Raw genomic sequence first — 25,974 nt, forward strand, 5'->3', positions numbered from 1 at the left:
CCCAGGTAGGGGCCACCACGATCGGATGGTGTTTGTTATGTGCCCACATCACAGAGGCCAGTCGATGCGGTACTGGCTATGGCCACATTCGGATGGTTTTCTTGTGTGCCACCGGTACTGGTACCACAAAGATACAAATTCCATTGATGTTCATCTATTTTGATTTGGTTTGATTTGATTTTCACTTGCCTCAACAGGTCTTCACAAGTGTCACACACTTGCCTCTGCCTCAACAAGTGTCACACACTTGCCTCAACAGGTCTTCACAAGTGTCACACGTGTCACACACTTGCCTCAACAGGTCTCCACAAGTGTCACACACTTGCCTCTGCCTCAACAGGTCTTCACAAAGTGTCACACATTTGCCCCTGCCTCAACAGGTCTTTACAAGTGTCACACACTTGCCTCAACAGGTCTTCACAAGTGTCATAAGAGGGAAGGTATGCACAGGTGGACTGACTACGTCGCCGGGTCTTCGGATGGTGTTTTTATGTGCCACCGACACAGGTGCCAGATGAGGCTGGCGAACGGCCACGATCGGATGGTGTTTGTTGTGCCCACAGCACGGAGGCCAGTCGATGCGGTACTGGCTACGGCCACGTTCGGGTGGTTTTCTTGTGTGCCACCGGCACTGGTACCACAAAGAATACAATTCCATTGATGTTCATCTATTTTGATTTGTTTTGATTTGATTTTCACTTGCCTCAACAGGTCTTCATAGGTGTCACAAGAAGGAAGGTATGCACAGGTGGACTGACTACGTCCCAGGTAGGGGCCACGGGTTATGGCCTGACTAGTCTTGCCGGGTCTTCTCACGCACAGCATACTTCCATAGGTCTCGGTCTCTAGACATTTCCTTAGTGAGACCTAAAGTTCGAAGGTCGTGCTTCACTACCTCGTCCCAGGTTTTCCTGGGTCTACCTCTTCCACAGGTTCCCTCAACTGCTAGGGTGTAGCACTTTTGCACACAACTATCTTCAGCCTTTCTCGTCACATGACCATACCAGCGCAGCCGTCTCTCTTGCACACCACAACTGACGTTTCTTAGGTTCAACTTTTCTCTCAAGGAACTTACACTCTGACGATTATGAACACTGACATTACACATCCATCGGAGCATACTGGCTTCATTTCTTGCGAGCTTACGCATATCCTCAGCAGTCACGGCCCATGTTTCACTACCATGTAGCATGGCTGTACGTACACATGCATCATACAGTCTGCCTTTTACTCTGAGCGAGAGGCCTTTTGTCACCAGCAGGGGTAAGAGCTCTCTAAACTTTGCCCAGGCTATTCTTACTCTAGCAGTTACACTTTCAGCACACCCACCCCCGCTACTGACTTGGTCTCCTAGGTAGCGGAAGCTATCAACTACTTCTAGTTTGTCTCCCTGGAATGTGGCAGAAGTTGGTCTCTGCACATTTCCAGTGTTTATTGTTCCTGAGCATTTGCCACAGACAAAAACTATTTTCCTAGTTAGCCTTCCTTTGACATTGCTGCACCTCTTATGTGTCCATAGCTTACACTTGGTGCATCTTATAGAGTTTCTACCTACACCTTTTTTACAGATCGAGCAGGGCCATCTACCTGGAGGCGTTTGTGATTGATCTACCTTCCTACTTATTAGGACTTTGGTTTTGGCTTGGTTGATTCTAAGGCCCTTCGATTCTAATCCTTGTTTCCACACCTGAAACCTCTCCTCCAGTTCTGATAGTGACTCAGCAATTAGAGCAAGGTCATCAGCATAGAGGAGCTCCCAGGGGCAACCTGTCTTGAATTCCTCCGTTATTGCCTGGAGGACTATGATAAATAGGAGGGGACTGAGGACTGAACCTTGGTGGACCCCAACCTCTACCCGGAATTCTTCACTGTACTCGTTGCCAACCCTCACCTTACTAGCAGCGTCTCTGTACATGGCTTGCACAGCTCTCACCAACCATTCATCTATCCCTAGTTTCCTCATTGACCACCAGATAAGGAATCGGGGGACCCTGTCAAAGGCTTTCTCCAAGTCAACAAAAGCCAGGTACAAGGGCTTATCTTTGGCTAGGTATTTCTCCTGCAGCTGCCTTACCAGGAATATAGCATCCGTGGTACTTTTCCCTTGCACGAACCCAAACTGCATCTCATCTAAACTAACTCTCTCTCTAATTAGTTGGGCTATAACCCTCTCCGTAACCTTCATTACCTGATCCAGCAGCTTGATGCCCCTGTAGTTATTTGTCTCTAGGGCGTCGCCTTTACCTTTGTAGCAGTTGACTATTATGCTGCTACACCAGTCATTGGGTATGACCCCCTCGTGTATCACCTGGTTAACTATACGGGTGACTAAGCTATAGCCGACACCACCAGATATTTTGAGCATCTCTGCAGTAATTCCTGATGGGCCTGGGGCTTTCCCTGTTTTCATGCTTCTAATTGCCTTATCTACTAAGGAACTGTTAACTCGGATTGCTGGTCCCTCTGTTGGGTCGACATTCGGCAGACTCTCTTTATCCCATTCATTTTCTTCATTCAGCAACCTATCATAGTGGCGTCTCCAAGCCTCTCTCTTTGCATCCTCATTAAGCGCAAGTGAACCGTCATCCTTGCGAACACATTTCTCTCCTACCACATCACGATTCTCTCTCACACACTGTCTTGCAACACGATATATATATATATATAGGGAGAGTTTATGAAAAAAACAAAACACGAAGACAGTTGGTGTACAAAATAAACAGACATATTAGTATAACACTCAGGAATAGAAAAAGTCTTTTATGTTTTGAGCCTATGCTCTTGTACAGAAAGTGACACAGAAAAAAACAAGGAGAGAAAAAATGTGTGTAGTGGCTAACAATCTATATGGCGACAGAAGGATCACACAGGAGAGCGAAGAAGTAGGGGAGATAACAAAGTAAAGATGACCCCCAACACGAAGGTGTGTATAAGAGAGTAGGTATGTGTGTGTGAAAGAGGGCTGGTGGTCTGGACTGTGCATGTATTTATATATAACAAAGTGTGAAAATGTGGGAATGGGAATTGGTCAGTGCTGGTGTGTGGGTGGTGTGTTGTGATGTGATGTGTAATGTTGTATGGTGTGGTGTGATGTTGTTGGGAGGTGGGGGAAGCAAGAATGGGGAAAGCACAGGTGGGGTGTGGGTTCGGCTGAGGGTTGGGGTAGAGTTGGGGTATGTGGGTAGGCAGAGGGTGGGGGTAGAGGTGGGGTTTGTGGGAGAGTGTGTATGGATTGAATGGGGGGATGGAAAGGATAGGGAAGGTGGAGTGGGAATGTGTAGGGGTGGGGTGGGCTTATGGGGGAAGGGGAAGGTGGGTATGTGAGGAGAGAGAGTAAGAGAGAAGAGAAAAAGAGAGTAAGAGAGAAGAGAGAAAGAGGGAAGAGAGAAAGAGAGTAAGAGAGAAGAGGGAAAGAGAGTAGGGGTGAAGAGAAGTAGGAGGGAAGAGAAGTAGGAGTCGGGGCAAGAGAGGAAAGTTGGGTGGGAGGAAGTAGGAGGGAGGGCGAGAGAGGCAAGGGGAGGAGGTTAGATGAAGAGGGGAGGAGAGTTGGGCCCAAATGGCGTAAAGGAGCGAAGAGAGAAGATTAATCCCACGGCGCAAACGGGAAGGATATGAAGCCCAGTAGGAATCACTGCTGAGATGTTTAAAATATGGGTTATGGTCTAGTGACCCATATAGTCAATCAGGTTGTCCATGAGGGAGTCATACTCAGTGACTGGTGTAACAGCATCATAGTCAACTACTACAACTGTAAAGGTGATGCCTTACACAGAAATACTTACAGAGGTATCAAATTCTTGGATTAGATGATGAAAGTTACAGAAAGGTCATAGCCCAACTAAATAGAAAGAGAGTTAGTCTAGATGAGATGCAGTTTGGTCTTGTGCCAGGGAAAAACACTATTGATGCTATATTCCTGCTAAGGCAGCTGCAGGAGACGTAACTAGCCAAAATAAACTTCTGTACTTGGCTTTTCTTGACATGGAGAAACACTTTGACGGGGTTCCCTGCTCCCTTATCTGGTGGTCAATGCAGAAACTAGGGATAGATGAGAAGCATGTGAGAGCGGTACAAGCCATGTACAGTGATGCTGTCAGTAAGGTGAGGGTTGACAATGAGTATAGCAACTAATTCAGGGTACAAGTAGGAGTTCAAGGAACAATCCCCATCCCCTTCTTGTTCATCATAGTCCTCTAGGCAATTACAGGAGAATTTAAGTCAGGCTTCCCTTGGGAGTTCCTCTATGTTGATGATCCTTTTCTTGTAGCTGAATCATTTCCAGAACTAGAGAAGAAATTTGAGGTGTGGAAGCAAGATCTAGAATCAAAAGGCATTAGAATTAATTTAGCAAAGACCAAAGTATTAATAAGTAGGAAAGCAAACAAATCACAAATCCCTTCAGGTTGATGGCCCTGCTCGATATATAGAAAAGACATAGGCAGAAACTCCATAAAGATGTACCTGATGCAAGTTATGGACACATAAGAAGTGCAACAATATCAGAGGAAGATTATGAACATAGAATACCAGGGGTGATACTTAGAAGTAGTTTATAGCTTTTATTATCTAGATGACCAAGTTAGCAGCAGAGATGGATGCTCCAAGAGTGTAGCTGCTAGAATATGAATAAGCTGAGCAAAGTTTAGAGATCTGCTACCTTTGTTGTTATCAAAGAGCCTCTCCCTCAGATTCAAAGGTAGATTGTATCATGCCTGTGTGTGAACAGCCATGCTACATAGCAGTGAAACAGTGACATGCAAAGGCTTGAAAGAAATGAAGCTAGTATACTTTGCAGGATGTGCAATGTCAGTGTGCATGTATGACAGAGTGTAAACATCTTGAGAGAAAAATTGGGCATAAAAGGCATCAAATATAGTGTGTGAGAGAGATGACTGTGCTGGTATAGTCATGTGATGTGCATGGATGATAAAAGTTGTGCAAAGAAGTGCTGATCTCTAACTGTGGAGGGAACCTGTGGAAGAGGTAGACCCAGGAAGACATGGGACAAGGTGGTGAAGCAAGATCTTTGACAGTTGGGTCTCAGAGAGGCAATGACAAGTGATTGAGACCTTTGGTGATTTGCTGTGTTTGAGAAGACTTGTCAAGTGAAAGCATAGTTGTAGCTGGTGTCAGTGACATGTAAAACTGTCTAACCCAGGCCAGCATGGAAAGTGGACACTAAATGATGCTGATAATGGTGGTAGTGTGTGTGTATGTGTGTATGTATGAGTGTGAGTGAATGTGTGTGTGTGTGTGTGTGTGTGTGTGTGTGTGTGTGTGTGTGGTGTGTGTGTGTGTGTGTGTGTGAATGTGCATGGTGTAGTGGCTAGGGTGTTGCACTCATGATCAAATGATCATGGTTTCAATTCTCAGACTGGTTGTGCATTGTGTTCTTGAGAAAAAACACTTCCTTTCATATTGCTCTAATCGACTCAGCTGTAAATGAATAACCATGCAATAGACTAGTGTTCCATTCAAGGAGAATGTTGGTCTATCTGTTGAGCCAATGTGGCAGCATCATTCAAAAGCTACAACAATGCAAGGAAGTGCATTGTGACCAGTGATGTCTAATAATATCTGTTAATCTGATCAATAATGTGATACTGCGATATCTATTAATCTGATCAATAATGTGATACTATATATATAGGGGAGCAGGTCAACATTCCTTCTGATCAGATGACTAGTTCATCATAGGACTACTCAATTACTGCTGAGTGGATTGGAGCAACATCAAATGAAATATTTTTCTCAAATACACAACACAACACTCAGTTCAGGAATTGAACCCACAATTGCTAGATCATGAGTGCAACATCCTAACCACGAGGTCACATGCTTTCACACACATACATGTGTGTGCACGTGCAAGCATGCACACTCACACACGGTTTAAAGGAATATCTAGGAGACAAATAGTTGGTATTTCAGATAATTCATTATGATTATTTAAATAGTTGATAATCAAAAATTAATAATTATTACATATTAAATTGATCATTTGTAGGTATGTGGGTGTTTGAAAATACTTTACAGAATGACAAATGTGCTCTGCATAATTACAGGCTGCCCTTTGGCAAGGCAAAGAATCCATTGAGCCATCCTGCCAGGGATATGGCAAAGTAATGTGACTGCAGCATGGTGGATTGTGAAGAGGTAGTTGAAGAGCTCAGCTGAGCCAATGGTGCTTCTTACATCGATGCTGAGCAGAAGAATCGAAGATCACCAACCTCTATCAAGAGAATTCTGAAGTTACACAGTGGCTCACCATAAGTGAGTAACTGCAACACATTCATAGAGGTGGTGTCCATGTTATGTAATCAGTTAATGAAAGATTTGCTATGACCTAAGCTCCCAATTCAAATTCATAATTATGGAATTGGATGGTGACAGAGTCATTGTTATCCATGAAAGTAACGAAAAAAACAAAGTGATTGTCAACTACATCTTTAGACGATAAATTGAGATACAATTTGTATAATGAATTTTCTATTTATACATATCTACACACGAATGTTAGTCCAATCAATTATAGGGAAGGAAAAAGAGAAAAGAAAAGAGAAGGAAAATAACACATGTAATTATTTTCCACTTGTAAGAGATGTCTCACTTAATAAAATGTTTAATTAGTATACCTCAGGTTATGTCATGCTGATGGTTTCAAAAAGAGTGAAACAGTGTCATACATGACGACCACTGACTAGAAATTTTGAGCCAGGCGGTTTTAGACAAAGCCAACTCTACAAGGATTGAAGTGAAGATTCTAAAGGCTTAGCTTGGATGGACTGGTCATGTGATCTGTATGAATAAATCCAGCATGTTATGGCAGTTATTCTATGGAGAACTGAAAGTGGGTAGTTGTGCCTAACATTGACTAAGGAAAGGGTATAAAGAAAGCTTCAAGTTCAACTTGAAAAGGGCTGAATGCCAGTTCTATGATTTCAAACATATTGTAGTGGCATAACCTATGCTCCAAGGCAGAAAATAACTTCTTAACCAACTAGTATTTGCAGTGCGTCAGGGAGAGCATAAAAGACACCCAAAGGTATCTTCTAACTCAACAAGCAATGTTGTTTGCCTGGCCTGCAACCATATCTGTGCATCTGAGTTTGGACTGAGAATCAGATGAGCATGTATAGATGTTGATCATGCAATACAATCATCTTTCTCACTTGAGAGACTACCAATAAATGATTGAATTATATATTACTAGCAATTAAGCCTGGTTTCACCCAGTCTGTTTGGATGATGTGGCTGTGATCGTTTTCGGTTAGGCATAATCTATAACAGTGTTTCTCAACCTTATCATTTCGGGTCCCCTGTTTTGATTGGAGCCTCCAGCTGTATGAAAATTTCCTGACTTCTCGCTCCCTTGTCAGAAAACAGCTTCAGGAGTTGTGAAGAAAGAATTTGTACATAGTCTGTTTCAGAGAGCTATTCTATTGGACCTCTGTCTAATCATTAAAACATTGATTTAATTGTGAACATAGAAAGAAATTATACATTAATCCCTATTTTTGTAAGTAGTTGTATCTGTAGAAATTTTATTTGCAGAGAGCAGAAATTAAAAGATGATATATGAAATGGATGTGTGGGTGTGTGGGTGCGCGCGCCTGCTTGCATGTGTGTATGTGAGAGAGAAAGAGGGTGAGAAAGAGAGGGAGTGAGTAAGTGAAGGTGTGTGTCATTGAGCTGCATTGGCTGGCATAGCGACTCCGAAGCTTTTGAGGCAGCAGATGACTGGGCTGATTTGAAAGATGTGAAGAAATGCTGTCTTTTCAGTGGAGCGCTTGTTTGTAGGTAACGTTTCTTGTTTTCCCTTCTGATGCACAAATGTATAGACTTTGTGGCTTGCCAACACGGGAGGATCCAACATAAAGTTGACTGTGGAAGAGCACTTGCTCTGTGAGATTTAAACCAATCATTTGCAATGATTGACCCTGTGCCTTATTTATTGTCATTGCAAAGGAGAGTTTGATAGGAAATTGAAGCTGCTTAAACTTGTAGATTGTATCGGAAGGAGTGAAGGACATTGGAGTTATAAGAACATCTTAACCAGCAGCTGGTCCATTCAAGATGGTTGCCTGCAGAATTTGGGAGTATAATTCTTTGATTATCATCCGCGTGCCGTTACACATTATTGGAGCATCCAGGGCGGTAAGACGGGTCTGCCTTGTTTCTGCCAACTCCTCAAGGAGTGAGCGCTGATTTCGAATACGCATGAAAGCAAGATGGGCCTGCCTTGCTTCAACAGGCTCGTCAAGTAGTGAGCGTTGATCACAACTACGCTGGGCAGCAAGACGGGCCTGCCTTATTTCTGCTGACTCCTCAAATAGTGAGTGTAGATCACGACTACGCTGTGAAGCATGATGGGCCTCTCTTGCCTCTGGTGTTTCCTGAAAGGGATAGTAGAGGACATATGAAAGTGCAATACTGAAATGGGATACAGGAGAATGTGTGGAAGCAAAATCGAAATGATATGAATGTTGTGAAACATACCTGTGAACGTAACTCCCTTTTTCGCTGTTTTAGGAGGGCATCCCTTTTGGAACAGAACATGGATCGTTTTCGGTTAGGCATTATCTGTAAAAATGGTTTTTACTGAGGCAAACGTCATGAGATTTTTTAAAGAAGCATAGTGTAACGAAAGTATAGATTTTTGCAACTTGAACTCATGTCTGGAAGTGAAATCTTAAGGTTTTTGAAGGAAATATTATTTATCTGTTATTATAGGTGGAAATGTATAACGATAAATAAGAAAAAAAGTAATGAAATGTTTTTTAAAAAAGCATACAGCTTTGAAGGACAATATCGGTAAATTGACTAGAAATGACAATAGTGAATAAGCATGAAGCTAAACGATAAGAGATCGCCTATTGTTTTTAGTTAGGCATAAGGTATTGGCTGACTGTCATCCTGTAGTCCCCTGGTCGCTAGCGAAATGGTATATGCCGGCTGTGTGAGCAACTGGTTGTTTTAATAGCAGAACAAACAGTTTTAATCGATTTTCTCTGTAAGTATGGGGGTTAGGAAAAAAATAGAAGAGGCATTAAGAAGTTGACGTTAAGAATTGCTTTAACAGTTAGAAAATGTTTGACATTTCAATCATCACAAAAATGAAGCTGTAAGAATTTACAGGGAAATTGTATGTAAGAAGTATAGCAGAAATGATTTTTAACTGTACTGCCAAAGTTCTGCAACTTAATAGCAGACGTATCCAATTTAAGAAAAGTGAAGATAAAAGCTAAGTGGAAAAGTATGGAATAAGTCATTGTTATACGCTTATAGAAAAAATAGACACGTACCTTTTTAGAGAAAAAAATGTAGGTGAGAGCTATTGTATTGGATGCCTGTGTAATCAGAGAACAGAAATTGAAAGAAAATATATGAAATGGACATGTGTATATATGTGTGTGTGTGTGTGTTTTCTGGCTAATTTGGAGGGAGTTTTGCAGTCAGCACGAGGTGGTTTGTGCTTATCTCTCGAGTGGAATTGTTAATTTGTCTGAAATAGCAGCGCCCGGACAAGTGAAAATATCTTCGTTTTTTACTCCTTCGCCTGCAGTAAAAGTAGCCAGGAGCCCTTCTCTGTAAGAAATTTTTATTTTTGTAATATAGGGTTGGATGCAAAGGGGATCTTTTGAAGTTGGTGTGAAAGTGAAAGAGATAGAGAGCGCGATTGTATGAGTCAAGTTCTTTTGAAGTTGGCGTGAAGGGGAAGAATTGATCTGCGTGCGTTCGTGTGTGTGTGTGTTTGATAGGGGTGTGCGAGACAGAATGTGTGGTGTGTATGTGAATTTCTATTGTTAGTGTGTGTGAAAAGAGAGAGAGATAACTGAAATTTTTATTTACTTTTTTGTAGTGAGTGAATGTGTGAGTTTTGACAGAAAAAAAGCAAGAGGGAGAGAGAGAGAGAGAGAGGTTATGTATGTATATATGAATGGCTTCAGTGACATACACACGCATGCAGGTTGTTATGTATGTATGTATACATAGATGTATGGCCAAGAGAGAGTGAACTGAAATTTTGTTATTCACTTTTTGTAGTGAGTGAATGTGTGAGTGACTGACAGAGAAAAGGAGAGAGAGGTCATGTATGTTGGCGGGGAATTCCATTAGAAAAAGTTTTTATCGATTTTCTCGGTAACTATGAGGGTGTAGTGATGCTACTGTGTAAGGTTCAGCGCGCATGCGCAGAATGGGACTACTTCCGGGTGGCCACCGGAAGTCTTCCCCATGCGCATGTGCGGAAAACTGACCCCTAAGGCACAGTCCATTCACTCACTCTCTCTGGCGCTTTCAGCCCTCGTGAACAGACGTGCATTTGGTAGTCTCTGAGAACTCTACACCGGCTTAGCAACGGACCACACCGAATCACTTCAATCAACCAACAAGAAGCAGTACAAAGATTCGGCTGTCGTTTCCCCTCAGAAAATACGCACACCATCACAAGTAATAAACGACAATTTGCTGTCTTTCCCAGATAACCTGACTTCGTCTGTTATATCTAACTAAATTGAATGTGACGGGATCGGATCGGACAACCCTTCAGTGATACCGATTCCAGATCCTGTTACAATTGGTGACCCCAAGTAAAAAAAAAAAAAAGAACAGAAGACGCAGCGAACAGGTTTTGCCAGTTAGAGCACTGAACACTCAGTTTTCACTTTCATTTTTCTTTTCCTTTCAGGACGGCGAAGGTGCGTACAAACAAAAGTTTTATTCATCGCACTCAGTGCACTGAAAAAAAAACAAAAAAAACACACACACATTATTTTTTTTTCTTTTCTGTACCTTTTGTTTTCCTTTGTGCACACACACACTTATTCTTTACTACCCACGAGGTGCACACACACACACACACCAGTACACAAAACACGAATTTTGATTTGCTTTGTCGGTTCCACGTGTTCTCCACTTCTCGTTCATACCTTCTGCCCCTTTCTGACAGGCGATTCTTCGGACAAACATGGCTGCATCAGGTTTGCCTTCATTCACAGGGGATGCGGGTCTGTGACTTGCCCAGGTGGAGTCGCATTTTGCCGCACATGCCGTTCCTCCACAGCAGCAGTTGCATCTGCTATACTCGAGTTTGCCTTCCCGACTCGCCACATCGGTCAGAGATCTCATAATGAGTCCCCACCCTGACGCCACATACGCGCCAGTAAAGGCTGAAATCCTCCGCCGCAACACGCGGTCGGAGGAAAGTCAATTTAATGAACTAATGGCCGACAAACAGTTGGGGGACAGGACTCCATCCCAGTTCCAGCACCACCTAAGGGAGCTAAGCGGGAACGCAGCAGACGCGCCACTCTTACGGAAGATATTCTTCTCCAGGTTGCCTGCCCACGTGCAGACAATGTTGGCCACGGCACTGGAGTCTGTGCCAGTAGACCAGATTGCCACGATGGCCGACAAAATATTAGAATTTTCGGGACCATCTCCATCGCGGGGCCTGTACGCATGTACAGAACCCCCTCCGACACCTCCGACGAAAAATTCATTAGCCGAGAAGATCGATGCGCTTACGCAGCGAATCGATGATCTGTGCCGTGCGATCGGGCGCCGACCTCGCAGTCGTAGTCACAGTGGATCTGTTTCCCGTAGTCGGAGTGACTCTGTTTCTCGTTCCGGCTGGTGCTGGTACCATTCAAAGTATGCCGAAAAGGCAGAAAGGTGTACTCAGCCGTGCACTTTCCAGCCCTCGGGAAACTAAATCCGGAGGAGGTGAGCACGTCACCTTCTTCCTTCTCGTTTCCCAAAAATCGTGCATTTTTTGTAAAAGATCTGGTGTCGAAGAAATTCTTCATAGTGGACACCGGCTCTTGTTGCAGCATCTGGCCCCTTCGTCTGACTGCAGACAAGCCCAAATGCCGTAATTATCGACGCCTCAATGCCGTAACAATAGCCGACAGGTATCCAATCAGAAATCTACAGGACTTTACGGCAAATCTCCATGGTTGCACCATTTTTTCGAAGGTCGACCTTATACGCGCGTACCATCAAATACCGGTCAACCCAGCCGACGTTCCGAAAACTGCGATCACTACCCCCTTTGGGTGTTTTGAGTTTTTGTATATGAGTTTCGGTTTGCGGAATGCTACCAGCACTTTCCAGCGTTTCATTGATGAGGTTGTCCGCGGTCTTGATTTTGTGTTTGCCTATGTCGATGATATACTCATTGCGAGCGACACACGTGAAAATCACCTCCAGCACCTTTCTCAGCTTTTTCAGCGTCTTCGCGCTTATAGTATACGTATAAATCCCGACAAGTGTGTTTTCGGACGCTCTTCTCTAGATTTTCTAGGCCATCATATTGATTCGAGTGGAATCAGCCCTCTGTCGTTAAAGGTCGATGCCATTCAACGCATCGCACCCCCCACTTCCTTGCGCCAGCTCAGGCATTATCTAGGGATGATCAATTTCTACAGACGTTTTATTCCCGGTTGTGCAGATAAGCTACTTCCTCTCACCAGGCTATTAAAGGACACTCCTAGAAAGGACGGTCAAGTCACCCTTTCTGTTGAGGCACTCACAGCCTTTGAGTCCATTAAGAAAGAGCTGGCTTCTGTTTCTTTGCTTGCACATCCGGTTCCTGGTGCTTCTCTCTCTTTGACTGTAGATGCATCGGACACTGCGATTGGCGCTGTGTTACAACACACAGTGGATGATCACACTCGACCTCTGGCTTTCTTTTCCCGCCAACTGCAACCAGCTGAACGACGATACAGCACCTTTGATCGTGAGCTCCTAGCGATCTATCTATCGGTTCGTCATTTCCAGCATCAACTTGAAGGGCGAGATTTTGTGATCTATACGGATCACAAGCCCCTTACGTTTGCCCTGTGTTCAAAAACGGACAAACTCTCGCCTCGTGCTTTCCGGCGCCTGGATTTTATTTCTCAATTCACTAGTAACATTCGACACATACCTGGAAAGGAGAACGTTCTTGTTGACGCTCTCTCTCGCCTTCCAGTTTGCGCCCTTTCGTCTCCTGCTGCTATCGACTTAAGTGCCATCTCGCAGGAGCAGCCACCTTTGGCGTCGTTAGACTTAACTTCTCCCAAGTTCTCCTGTTGCCAGTTTTCCTACCTTCCGCTTCCGTCAGCCGAAGGTACCATTCTTTGTGATACTTCCACTGGTTCTCCCAGGCCACTCGTGCCTGAGAATCATCAACGCTCAGTGTTTGAAGCACTGCACTCCTTATCACATCCTGGCATCACTGCCACCCTTAAGCTGATCACTGCTCGGTTTTTCTGGCCGAATATGCGTCGCACTATTACTTCTTGGACACGCACCTGCTCCAAGTGTCAACGGTCCAAGATTCAACGGCACGTTCGTGCCCCGCTTGGACATTTTCCCCCTACGGAGGCCCGTTTTCGCCATGTCTACATCGATCTGGTTGGACCATGGCCTGTGAGTCGCGGGTTTTCTTATCTGTTAACTTGTGTCGATCGTTCCTCCCGCTGACCAGAAGCCATTCCAATAGCAGACATTTCTGCTGAGACTGTTGCGCGAGCCTTCGTTTCAAACTGGATTTCCTGTTTCGGAGTTCCGTCCAGATTGACCACTGATCGTGGACGTCAGTTTGAAGCTTCGCTATTTCGCGAATTGTCGCGCATTTTAGGTGTGCATCATATTCACACTACCAGCTATCATCCAGCGTCTAATGGATTAGTTGAACGGTTCCATAGACAGCTCAAGGCCGCTCTTCGTGCCTCTTCAGATCCACAGTCCTGGATTGAATTTCTGCCAATTGTGCTTCTCGGTTGTCGCACTGCTGTCAAGGCAGACCTGGGGTTTTCTTCTGCAGAGCTACTGTATGGTACCACACTGGCATTGCCTGGTACGATGTTGGTGCCAGGCACTTCCCAGCCCCATGATCCGGCGACCGTTTCCGTGGACCGACTGAAGAAAGCATACTTTGAGACGTCTTCATCTTTTGATGACAACCTTGCCGCACCCACCTATGCACCTTTAACAACACCTTCACCTGCACAAACACCTTCACCTGCACAGACACTTTTGCCTTCACCGGCTCCCACAACACCACCTTCGCCGTCAACGGGTGCCCCGAGCACACCGTATGTTACAAGATCGGGCAGTACAGTGCATTGGCCTAAGAAACTCTCAAAGACAATTTATTTTTAACTTTCTTTCTTTCAAATTTCTTGTTTTTTGTATGACATTGTGTACCAAATCCTCTGTGGGGATCGGCAAGCCATCTGTTTTTCTGCAGCACCACTACAAATTTTCGTACTTCCGCACTCGAGGGGGAGCCATGTGGTGATGCTACTGTATAAGGTTCAGCGCGCATGCGCAGAATGGGACTACTTCCGGGTGGCCACCGAAAGTCTCCCCCATGCGCATGTGCGGAAAACTGACCCCTAAGGCACAGTCCACTCACTCACTCTCTCTGGCGCTTTCAGCCCTCGTGAACAGACGTGCATTTGGTAGTCTCTGAGAACTCTACACCGGCTTAGCAACGGACCACACCGAATCACTTCAATCAACCAACAAGAAGCAGTACAAAGATTCGGCTGTCGTTTCCCCTCAGAAAATACGCACACCATCACGAGTAATAAACGACAATTTGCTGTCTTTCCCAGATAACCTGACTTTGTCTGTTATATCTAACTAAATTGAATGTGACGGGATCGGATCGGACAACCCTTCAGTGATACCGATTCCAGATCCTGTTACAAGGGCTAGGAAAAAATACAAACTGCATTCCAAACTATGCACTCGTCTCCACATGTGTGCTATTTTTCACGCGAACCCACTCAGCCGTTTGGCTGTGAACCTCAAGACAAGAAAGAATACAACGATCGCCCATGTCCAATTTATAGTATAGACTAGCAGCTAAGCCCGGTTTCACCCAGTCTGTTTGGATGATGTGGCTGTGATCGTTTTCGGTTAGGATTAATCTATAACATCGTTTCTCAACCTTATCATTTTGGGTCCCCTGTTTTGATTGGAGCCTTCCCCCTTGTCAGAAAAAAGCTTCAGGAGTTGTGAAGAACGAATTTGTATGTAGTCTGTTTCTGAGAGCTATTCTATTGGACCACTGGCTAATCATTAAAACATTGATTTAATTATGAACATAGAAAGAAATTATACATTAATCCCTATTTTTGTAAGCAGTTGTATCCGTAAAAATTTTATTTGCAGAGAGCAGAAATTGAAAGAAGATATATGAAATGGATGTGTGTGTGTGTGTGCGTGTATGTGTGTGTGTGTGTGTGTGTGTGTGTGTGTGTGTGTGTGTGTGCGTGCGTGCTTGCGCGTGTGTATGTGAGAGAGAAGAAGAGAGACAGCATAGCGAAAGTTTTGGCTGACTGTCATCCTGTACTCCCCTTGTTGCTAGCGAAATGGTATATGTCGGCTGTGTGAGCAACTAGTTGTTTTAATGGCGGAACAAACAGGGGAATTCCATTAGAAAAAGTTTTAATCGATTTTCTCGGTAAGTATGGGGGCTATGAAAAAAATACAAACTGCATTCCAATCTATGCACCCGTCTCCACATGTGTGCCATTTTTCACGCGAACCCACCCAGCTGTTTGGCTGTGAACCTCAGGACAAGAAAGAATACAACGATCGCCCATGTTCAATTTATATTATAGACTAGCAGCTAAGCCCGGTTTCACCCAGTCTGTTTGGATGATGTGGCTGCGATCGTTTTCGGTTAGGCATAATCTATAACAGCGTTTCTCAACCTTATCATTTCGGGTCCCCTGTTTTGATTGGAGCCTCCAGCTGTATGAAAATTTCCTGACTTCTCGCTCCCTTGTCAGAAAACAGCTTTAGAAGTTGTGAAGAAAGAATTTGTACGTAGTCTGTTTCAGAGAGCTATTCTATTGGACCTCTGTCTAATCATTAAAACATTGATTTAATTATGAACACAGAAAGAAATTATACATTAATCCCTATTTTTGTAAGCAGTTGTATCCGTAAAAATTTTATTTGCAGAGAGCAGAAGTTGAAAGAAGATATATGAAATGGATGTGTGTGTGTATGTGTGTGTAAGAGTGCGTGTGTGCTTGCGCGTGTATGTGCGGAAGAAACAGGGGAATTCCATTAGAAAAAGTTTTAATCGATTTTCTCGGTAACTATGAGGGCTAGGAAAAAATACAACCCGCATTCCAATCAATGCACCCGTCTCCACATGTGTGCCATTTATCACGTGAATCCACCCAGCCGTTTGGTTGTGAACCTCAAGACAAGAAAGAATACAATGATCGCCCTTGTCCAATTTATATTGTAGATTATCATTTCCATCATTATCATCATTTTAACATTCATGTTCCATGCTGGCTTTCGTGTGATGGGTTGACAGAATCTGATAGGTCCAAGGACTGGTTCATGTTCCAATGTCTGCTTTGGAACTGTTTCTACAGTTGGATGCCCTTCCTAATGCCAACCACTGTATAGAATGTACTGGGTACCATTTCTTTCTGCCACTAGCACTATTGAGGTAGCAATGCAACTCACAAAATTACAAACCTTGAAAGAGGCAGGAGTTGGTTACATGCATACATAGATACGTATATTATTACGTTTGGGAAGAGTCATTCAGTTTTAACACCTTATTAATTAACACACTCACTGGCTTGATTTCCACTCATTCACTTATTTATTTTTTTCTAAAATTTTTGTTGCTTCTTTCAACCTCTTCAATGGTCGTTGATTGTCCATTATTGGAGCTGCATTATTTTTGTATGTTTATTTGTGCGCATGTGTGTGTATCAGTGTGCGTGTGTAAACACATATGTATGTATATATGCGTGTGTGTGTATGCATATATATATATGTATGTGCGTGTGTACATTTGTATGTATTCTGCATATTCATATGTTTGTGTATACGGAAAGCGTGCGTATAAAATTATAGAATTATTTTGTTTGTTAATTGTTTAAATTATTTCCCATTGCTTTCGTTTTTTTTTACACGCGTAATTAAATTAATTTAACAATTAAGAAAAAAAAATTTAGGGTTGGGGTGAGGTTTAGGGTTAGTGACAGGATGTTGTCTCAGTTTTAGACGCAGCAAATGATTTTAGCTCAATTAGAGGCGATTCATTGGTTAAAATTCGAAAAATTTAACTGCGTTAAACAAACGTAGTGTGTGTGTGTGTGTGTGGAGGTGCAATGGCCTAGTGGTTAGGGCAGCGGACTCGCGGTCGTAGGATCGCGGTTTCGATTCCCAGACCGGGCGTTGTGAGTGTTTATTGAGCGAAAACACCTAAAGCTCCACGAGTCTCTGGCAGGGGGTGGTGGTGATCCCTGCTGTACTTTTTCACCACAACTTTCTCTCATTCTTTCTTCTATTGGCCTGCTCGCTTAGCCAGCGGAGTGGCGTCATTGAAGGCTAAAACAATGCGAAGCACATTGTGACCAGCGATGTGTAGCAACATCTGATGGCCTGGTCAGTCACGTGATCACGTGATATATATTCAAATGCGTGTGTATTTTGTTTATTTTATATTTATATTTATCATTGTACTTTATAATCTCCGACGAAGCCTATATATATATATATATATATATATATATATATATATATATATATATATATATATATATATATATATATATATATATATAAGTACCTCATTTTTATCTGCCTAATCCTCAATGCATTTGACTAATATAGGCAGAATGAGATACTTTTATCTATGGGCTGAAACAGCTGTAAGTTGTTTTACTAATTTATATGCATGTTTTTTAATAATTACTTGTATCCTTATCTTATATGCATAGAATAATATGCTATATGTATGTTATAATTATCAGTTTAATAAATAAATAAGTTAACATTTTTAATGTCCTAAAGTTGATGAACCAACTATTGTTCTCCATTTTTTTATTTGCTATATATATATATTAAAAAATTTTTTTTTTTTTAGTTTCAGCTCAGAGCTGCGGCCATCCTGATGCACCGCCGTTTTGTGCAACACTGTTATTACTAAGAGCCTCCTCTAATATGTGGCACTTGGTGAAGAATGGAGTTTGATATAGCTACTCTCATTTGCACCTCTTGCCGTGAGGTAGGTTCATCTGGGACTCTCGATAGGAAAAGGTCCAGCTTTGATTTAAAAACCGCTACATCTACTTTGTACAAGTTCCTCAGACTCTTTGGGACAATATTAAAAAGCTGTGGACCCTTGAAACCCAGTCTGTTGCAGTAGCTGGTCCTGAAGCGTGATGGCATTGCTGGAATCTTTGGCACTATGTAATATCGTCCCGTTCTAGCATTGGTGTAGCTTTTAATGCCAAAATTTGGCACAATTCCTTCCAGGATCTTCCAGATATATATTACTGCATACCTCTCCCGTCTTCTCTCCAGGGAGTAGAGTCTTAGCTGTTTCAACCTTTCCCTATATATATATATATATATATATATATATATATATATATATATATATATATATATATATATATATATATACCGTAAATCTTCGAGTATAGTTCGCCCTTGAGTATAATACGCAGGGGACTTTTAGGGGGCTGTACCTCTGAAAAACCTAAACCTTGTGTATAATATGCACTCCTTCTCTAACTTGGGTCGTGCGTAATTAAGCCAGCAGCACCTAGTTGAACAAACACTTCTGCGCATGCGTAATACAATAATGGTGATGTTCTTAACTGTTATATAGGAATGTAAATATGTTTGCAAATTGTTTTTGTTATATGTTATTCTGTGTTCTGAATACTTTCATTTTAATAAACGTTGCTTACTGCAAGTTATGGATGATTCTTTTATGACTTCATTACTTTCAGGCTTAGCTTAAGGTATTTTCGCGCCCAACATCACAAAATGCGTCTGAATAAACATTGCTGGACAGCAAATAGAGACTCGGACATTGTTTAGGAAGTATTTTTCATTTTTAACCTCGTATATAGTATGCACTAGGGATTTTGACCTTTAAATTTTTGGGGAAAAATGCGGATTATACTCGAGGATTTACGGTATATATATATATATATATATATATATATATATATATATATATATATATATATAAAATAATAATAATAATAATATTAGGGAGTATGGCTCCAAACTTACAGGGAAAAATTAGATTTAGGATTAAATCAAATTTCACGGTATAAATATATAAAATATGAATTAGAGATAAAACGACTATTAGGCAACTCAAACAGTGATAGACATAAACCAATACATAAATAACAAATAATATAAATATAATACCCTGAAACGCGTCTGTAGCTGTCTGACTAGCAGTGTGAAGCGGCTGACCTCCCTTGTTCGAAGGTTATAATGGACACAGTTTGTGTGTCAAATAGCTATCTTAAGGCGATGGCCTCATAGAGCTAATCAGCGACAGCTTTTAGTCTTATATCTATAAGACTGCCATATTAACATGGCGATAACAATTAATATAAATATAATATATATAAAATATATAATTTTAATTTTTTTAACCAAAAAGTATAAAAAGAATGATAAATATATTATATTTATCATTCTTTTTATACTTTTTGGTTAAAAAAATTTATTTTATATTTTATATATATCTTTATATATAAAAGTGAGGTTGTGTGCTGTCTGTCTCCTACGATTTAGATTCCTAACTACTCCCACATTTTGCGGTGCAGTTTAACCAAAACCGGGCATCTTATAGTCGTGATTCATATCGAGCCCTTCTGGGTATTAGCGCGCGTCTACGATGAGTCTACGATTAAAAACAAATTTACCATCAATTTTTCCCATTTTTAATGCATTTTTGGCATATATAAGGGAAGTAACTCTCTAAAAATGTATTATTAAATCTCAGAACATAAAAAGCAACAGTAACACCCCCACTTTGTGGTTAGCCATATTGAGATGGCTATTATACTTTACTACTTTACATCTCTAAAAATGCTTATATAGTTATTTCCCTTACAAACCCGAGCGACGCCGGGCGATACTGCTAGTATATTATATATTATATTAATTATATTTATATTATTTGTTATTTATGTATTGGTTTATGTCTATCACGGTTTTATCTCTAATTCATATTATATATATATATATATATTATATATATATATATATATATATATATATATATATATATATATATATATATATATATATATATATATATATATATATATATATATATGTTAGAAGTAGTAGGGGTGATGTACAAATTTAATATATATGAAAGAAAAAAGATGTTTAGAATGCTGGATAGTTGTAAAAATATATATTTATTTACATATCATATTATTACTTTATATTAGCGCTTTCAACTACTCCTGTAGTTTCATCACTCTCAACCCACTTCATTTACCAATAATATAAATACAGGCACAAATTTTAAAACTGACATTTCTGATAAAACTACTGGAGAAGTTGAAAGCGCTAATATGAAGTAATAATATATGATATATAAATATATATTTTTACAACCATCCAGTATTCTGAACATCTTTGGATCTTTTCCTTTTGAACGGCACTTTGTAACATAATTTCTAGGTAACTAAAAAGTTTTAAACTTCGTATACTGGTAGAATGTGTTTATAAAACATCATTGTTTCTTGGCTTTATTGAGAAAATTCTATACTTTGTAAGATATTTCCATTTTAAAATCGAGCATTTCGGCAATTTTAACCAATCGCTGGAGTCCATTTGGGGTGAAAACATTCCGTGCTGTATGAATATGTAACCTCGTTTAAGAAACAGATTGGGTTTATTTACATTTTATGAAGAAAAAAAGATACCCTTCCCCACCCCTAACCCTAAAACAGATTGAAATGCAATAGATCGATACTAGGGTTATAATTATGGGTGACATTTTCATTTGACACCGCTAGAAAAAAATTCCATTTTCCGTAGCGGTGTCGTATGAAATTGTCAACCATAATTATAACCCTAGTATCGATCTATTGCATTTCAATCTGTTTTAGGGTTAGGATTAGTTAGAGTTAGGGGTGAAGGGTATCTTTTTTCTTCGCAAATGTAAATAAACCCAATCTGTTTCTTAAACGAGGGACATATTCATACAGCACGGAATGTTTTCACCCCAAATGGACTCCAGCGATTGGTTAAAATTGCCGAAATGCTCGGAATTAAAGTGGAAATATCTTACAAAGTATAGAATTTTCTCAATAAAGCCAAGAAAAAATGATGTTTTATAAACACATTCTACCAGTATACGAAGTTTAAAAGTGTTTAGTTAACTAGAAATTGTGTTGACACATGCCGTTCAAAAGAAAAAGATCCAAAAAATGTTTTTTATTTTGACACATTCTACCAGTACACGAAGTTTTAAAGTGTTTAGTTAACTAGAAATTGTGTGCCGTCCAAAAGGAAAAAGATCCACATCTTTTTTCTTTCACACACACACACACATATATATATATATACTAGCATTAAAGACCCGTCGTTGCCGGGTCATAGTGCTAGTGCATGTATATATGTGTATATATATGTGTACATATTACATGTACATCTATATATATACATCTACACATAAAATACAAAATACAAAGTTATATCTTGATATCGCTAGTGATAACAATACTCAAAATATATAACAGACTAGAATTGTTAGCCCGTCTCTTGTAATTTCGACCAATTGTATCTTGTCCTCCCTCTTGTATAGAAGTGTGGCTACAATCCAGCCTACCTATACTTCGGGATGGGGGGGGGGGGCATTAAAATTTTTTTTCCGGAACGTCCTACGTCCCAGATATAAATGTAAAAATAAAATATTTCCACTTTGCAAGTTCGAGTCGAGTACTCCCTTGCACGCTCCGTTGACTCGAACCTTGCTTCTATTGTGGCGAATTTACCGCCCCTGATTAAATACCTTTCATAGTCGCACCAAGACACTTTTCGAAGGTGCTTTCCTCCATGTTGTTTTATTATTACCCACAAGGGGCGAACATAGATGGGACAATACAATCTGATGTGGGGTCAGACACACGAATGGGTTTTTACAATAAAACGAATTTAAAAATTTACATGAAATTACAAAATAGACACAAAATCGAATGATGGAACAGACCGGAAGACATTACGGGTGGAGTGGGTGCGGGTTTAGCTCGGACCCCACGAGCCCCGCCTCCCCACTGATACTTTTGGTTACGCTTGGTTTTACATTTATGTTGTATCTTTCACTCGCAACTTTCGTGCTACATCTTTCCATCGTTCTTCATACACTCTCCTAGTCAGGCATATTCTCTCCAGTCCTATCTTCCTTTTCAGGTGAAAGATGAAATAATTCATCAAACCAGGGCCGGAGATGAACTTGCCTGACTGTAGACCTTTCATTCTCGTCTTCCATATCACCTCTTTCGCAATTGCTACTACAACGAGAAAACGAAACTTACCTTCATTCACGAGGAAATCCGGTGGGTCAATTTTTGTAATCGACTCAGTCGACAACTGTACTCTTCGTGTACCTGACAACAGCTGTTCGGCATAAACCCACACCTCAGACACGTCCGGACAATGAACAATAGCGTGCGGGACGGTTTCCCTATCCCGCCCGCATCTTGGACATATCGGACTGTCTTGGCCACCGTGCCTTGCGAGTTTATCCCGAACAGGTAGAGCTCCTCTGTAGCATTGCCATGCCAGAGACTTCTGGAAGTTGTCCAGTGTCTTCGGCTTGAATGTACGTCGGAACAGACTGGCCAGCTGATTATCGTCGAGACCCAGGGCTTCTCCCAAGGTATCTTCACATTCCGCCTCTACCAACCCTCTATAGAAGAATGTGGTGGAACCCCCACCGCAGGCGTTACCCGAGCGACGGAATAGCAGGAGAGCCTTGCGACACTCCGTGTACCAAGTACCAAGTACCAAGTTTCGATCTACGATTCAGCCAGGTTTCCCATCCACCGAAACTAGTGAACTTGGGAAACATCAGTTTTGCTAGCGGAGACCACACCCGTTCACCATCCAGATAGAGCCACAGATGTCTTAACCTCAGCGCATGTCTGCGCATCATCAGCCAAGGCATCCCTAGCCCACCCTTTAACGGTTGTTGACAGCAAGTAGAGCGTTTCACAAGTGGTTTCCCGCCCTTCCACAAGAAGTAGAAGAGCTGTCTTTCCAACTTGATCAACCACGAGTCAGGGCAAGGAACGACGGAAAGGCGGTAGGTGATAACCAATGCGATAAACACATTGGCCACCTCCGCCCTCCCTTTCAGGGATAGCCACCGCCAAGACCAGGTCTTGGCTACTGCAGCCACCTTGCTCGTTACCTCGCCCCAATTCTTCTCTATTTGGAGGTCTGGACCGAACCAGACCCCTAGCAATTTAATCGGACCCTCCGTCCAACGTCTCACGACGCTGTCAGGAGGCATCGACTTGCCTCTCCAGGTGCCGAGTTGCAAGCCGACTGACTTTTCGCGATTAACTTTTGCTCCTGTCACCGTCTCGTAAACCTCTATGGCCTTGCCTACTTTACATAGGTGGTCCATTTCGGTTACGATGATGGTGATGTCATCCGCGTACGCTGACACTGATTTTCCATTACCTGGCTGTCTCGGGATGCCGCTCAGTTTTCGCAGTAATGGCTCAAGAGCCATCACGTACAAAAGCGGGGAGAGCGGACACCCTTGACGAACCGAGCGTTTGATTTTGAACGGCTTCGACAAGAAGCCGTTCACCCGAACTACCGAGTCGATGTTATCATAAATTTGGATAATCCACCTGAGGAAGCCAAGGCTCAGCCCGAACTGTGCCAGGGCAGATACCAGGTAACGATGGTCGACCCTATCAAATGCTTTAGATTGGTCTAAATGGACCAGTGCCCCACCCTTGCCAGAATCACTATTAAACCCCTCTATAGTGTACCGCATTAGATGGAGATTATCCTGAATGGATCTGCCCGGAACGGCACATGTCTGTGCCTCTCCGATCAGACCATCCGCGACACGCGCTAATCTTTTCGATAACACTTTGGCCAAAATCTTCAACTCTGTGTTTAGCAGAGTGATGGGCCTGAAATTATCAATGCACTCCCCCTTGCTCGGGTCCTTTCTGACGAGTGTCACTACTCCCCGGCGCACAGATCTGGGTATAAGCCCGTTCTGCTGCCAGTTTTAACACGTAATACTGAAATAGTGGAGAAGATATGATGTTGCTATGGGCTCGCTCTAGGCAAGAAGTTGAACATTTTTTGCCCATGAAACTACATGGACCCTAAGTAAGGCATGTGTAAAATTTGAATGGAATTGGTTGAGTAGTTCTCAAGTTTTAGGGAATCGTAGTGGAGAAGATATGATATTGCTGTGGACCTAGGCAAAAAGTTAAACATTTTTTTTGCCGATGACACTCCCCGGACCCTAAGTAAGGCATGTGTAGTTCTTAAGTTTTAGGGGAACACACAGACAGACAGACAGACAGACACACATTCTCAGTTTATATATATATATATATATATATATATATATATATATATATGCACACACACATACATACATACATACGTGGAGGTGCGTGGCTTAGTGGTTAGGGTGAAAGCATCATGATCGTAAGATCGTGGTTTCGATTCCTGGACCGGGCGACGCGTTGTGTTCTTGAGCAAAACACTTCATTTTACGTTGCTCCAGTCCATTCAGCTGGCAAAAATGAGTAACGCTGCGATGGACTGGCGTCCCGTCCAACTGGGGAACACATACGCCATTGAAACCGGGATACTGGGTCCATGAGCCTGGCTAACCTTTAAAAGGGCGCATTTATTATTTACACACACACACATATATATATATATCAAATGTGTATAGTCTAATATTTGATTAGACTATACACATATAAAATGTATGTTCGATATTTCTAAATTTATAAAACTAACGAATGTGTATAGTCTTAATATTTGATATAATTTGCTGGTATTAACTTAGTAGTCTCGTCGACGCCGGCGACTGCTTACATGAGGAACAACCGGTGAAATTTTGAAGTCTCAGCCCACTACATAAGCAGCCTTAAGTTAGAATAAAAACACAGTTGCGAAAACTAAAGTGGAATATAAAAAAGAATATTACAAAAATATTAGATTTTGAATGTGTAAACGCCTGTATGTGCGAGTATTCTTTTTTCTACTCTAGGTACAAGGCCCGAAATTTTGGGGGGAGGGTCCAGTCGATTATATCGATTCCAGTACGCAACTGGTATTTAATTTATCGACCCCGAAAGGATGAAAAGGCAAAGTCGACCTCGGTGGAATTTGAACTCAGAACGTAAAGACAGACGAAATAACCGCTAAGCATTTCGCCCGGCGTGCTACCGTTTCTGTGTATGTGCGAGTATTGTCATGTGTAAAACGAATTATCAGGGTTATCAACAGTGATATTTGTATTTTCAAAACCGTTACCAATATAGAAGCAAAGGGTAATATATTAATAAAGTACAGTGAGAGGAAATAAATAGTCTGAGAAAATACCATGGAAAGCAAGTATTTAAACCCACTTGCAATGTACTTTTCCAGCCAAAGCAAGGTGGTTAAAGAAGAATCTGTCAAAAGTCACATTAACTTAATAGTTCCTTTGAGTTTTACTGAAACAGATGTTTTTTTTTTCTTTTAGATCACAATTAATAAATATTTCCTATCTCATTTGATAACTTGGTAATGTAAATAAAATTTTAAATTTGAAAGTGACTGAAGAGAAAAGTTGACAAATTTCTACATTTACAACAGAGAAGAGGGAACGATGGAAGAGAAAATATTCTGAGTGGAGGCTGCACAATAAGATAATTGTTTTTAACGATACGATTATTTGCAAATAGTAAGTTAAATTTTTCAATCATATTTTGTTTTCTTTATATTTTTCAAACTTTCACTGGTAACCGGCAGTTTCTCCCATTTAATTATTTCGAAATATGTAAAAATAAAAAAGCAATAAGAGAAGATATTACAATTCATTTTTTTAAACCAAAAGTACAAAAGAAAAACCGTCAAGCTAACGAAACTATAGGTGATAAAGTTGTTACTAGAATGTCTAGTGCG

The 25,974-nt window shown here is 41.4% G+C and overlaps 2 protein-coding genes across 2 annotated transcripts; one reads left to right on the top strand and one right to left on the bottom strand.

Moving 5' to 3' along the window:
• Positions 1-7,594: 7,594 nt before the first annotated feature.
• On the bottom strand, positions 7,595-8,617 carry LOC115217555. The gene is made up of 2 exons (XM_029787325.2): positions 8,500-8,617; positions 7,595-8,396 (listed from the first exon to the last, which is right to left on the bottom strand). The coding sequence occupies exons 1-2, from the start codon at positions 8,578-8,580 to the stop codon at positions 8,052-8,054; spliced, it is 426 nt and encodes a 141-aa protein (XP_029643185.2). The 5' UTR covers positions 8,581-8,617; the 3' UTR covers positions 7,595-8,051.
• A 2,514-nt stretch (positions 8,618-11,131) lies between these two features.
• On the top strand, positions 11,132-11,716 carry LOC115217642. Its single transcript, XM_029787423.1, has one exon. The coding sequence runs from the start codon at positions 11,132-11,134 to the stop codon at positions 11,714-11,716; it is 585 nt and encodes a 194-aa protein (XP_029643283.1).
• The last annotated feature ends 14,258 nt before the right edge of the window (positions 11,717-25,974 follow it).

This window comes from Octopus sinensis, linkage group LG1, assembly GCF_006345805.1.
Source record: "Octopus sinensis linkage group LG1, ASM634580v1, whole genome shotgun sequence".
NCBI lineage: Eukaryota > Metazoa > Mollusca > Cephalopoda > Octopoda > Octopodidae > Octopus > Octopus sinensis.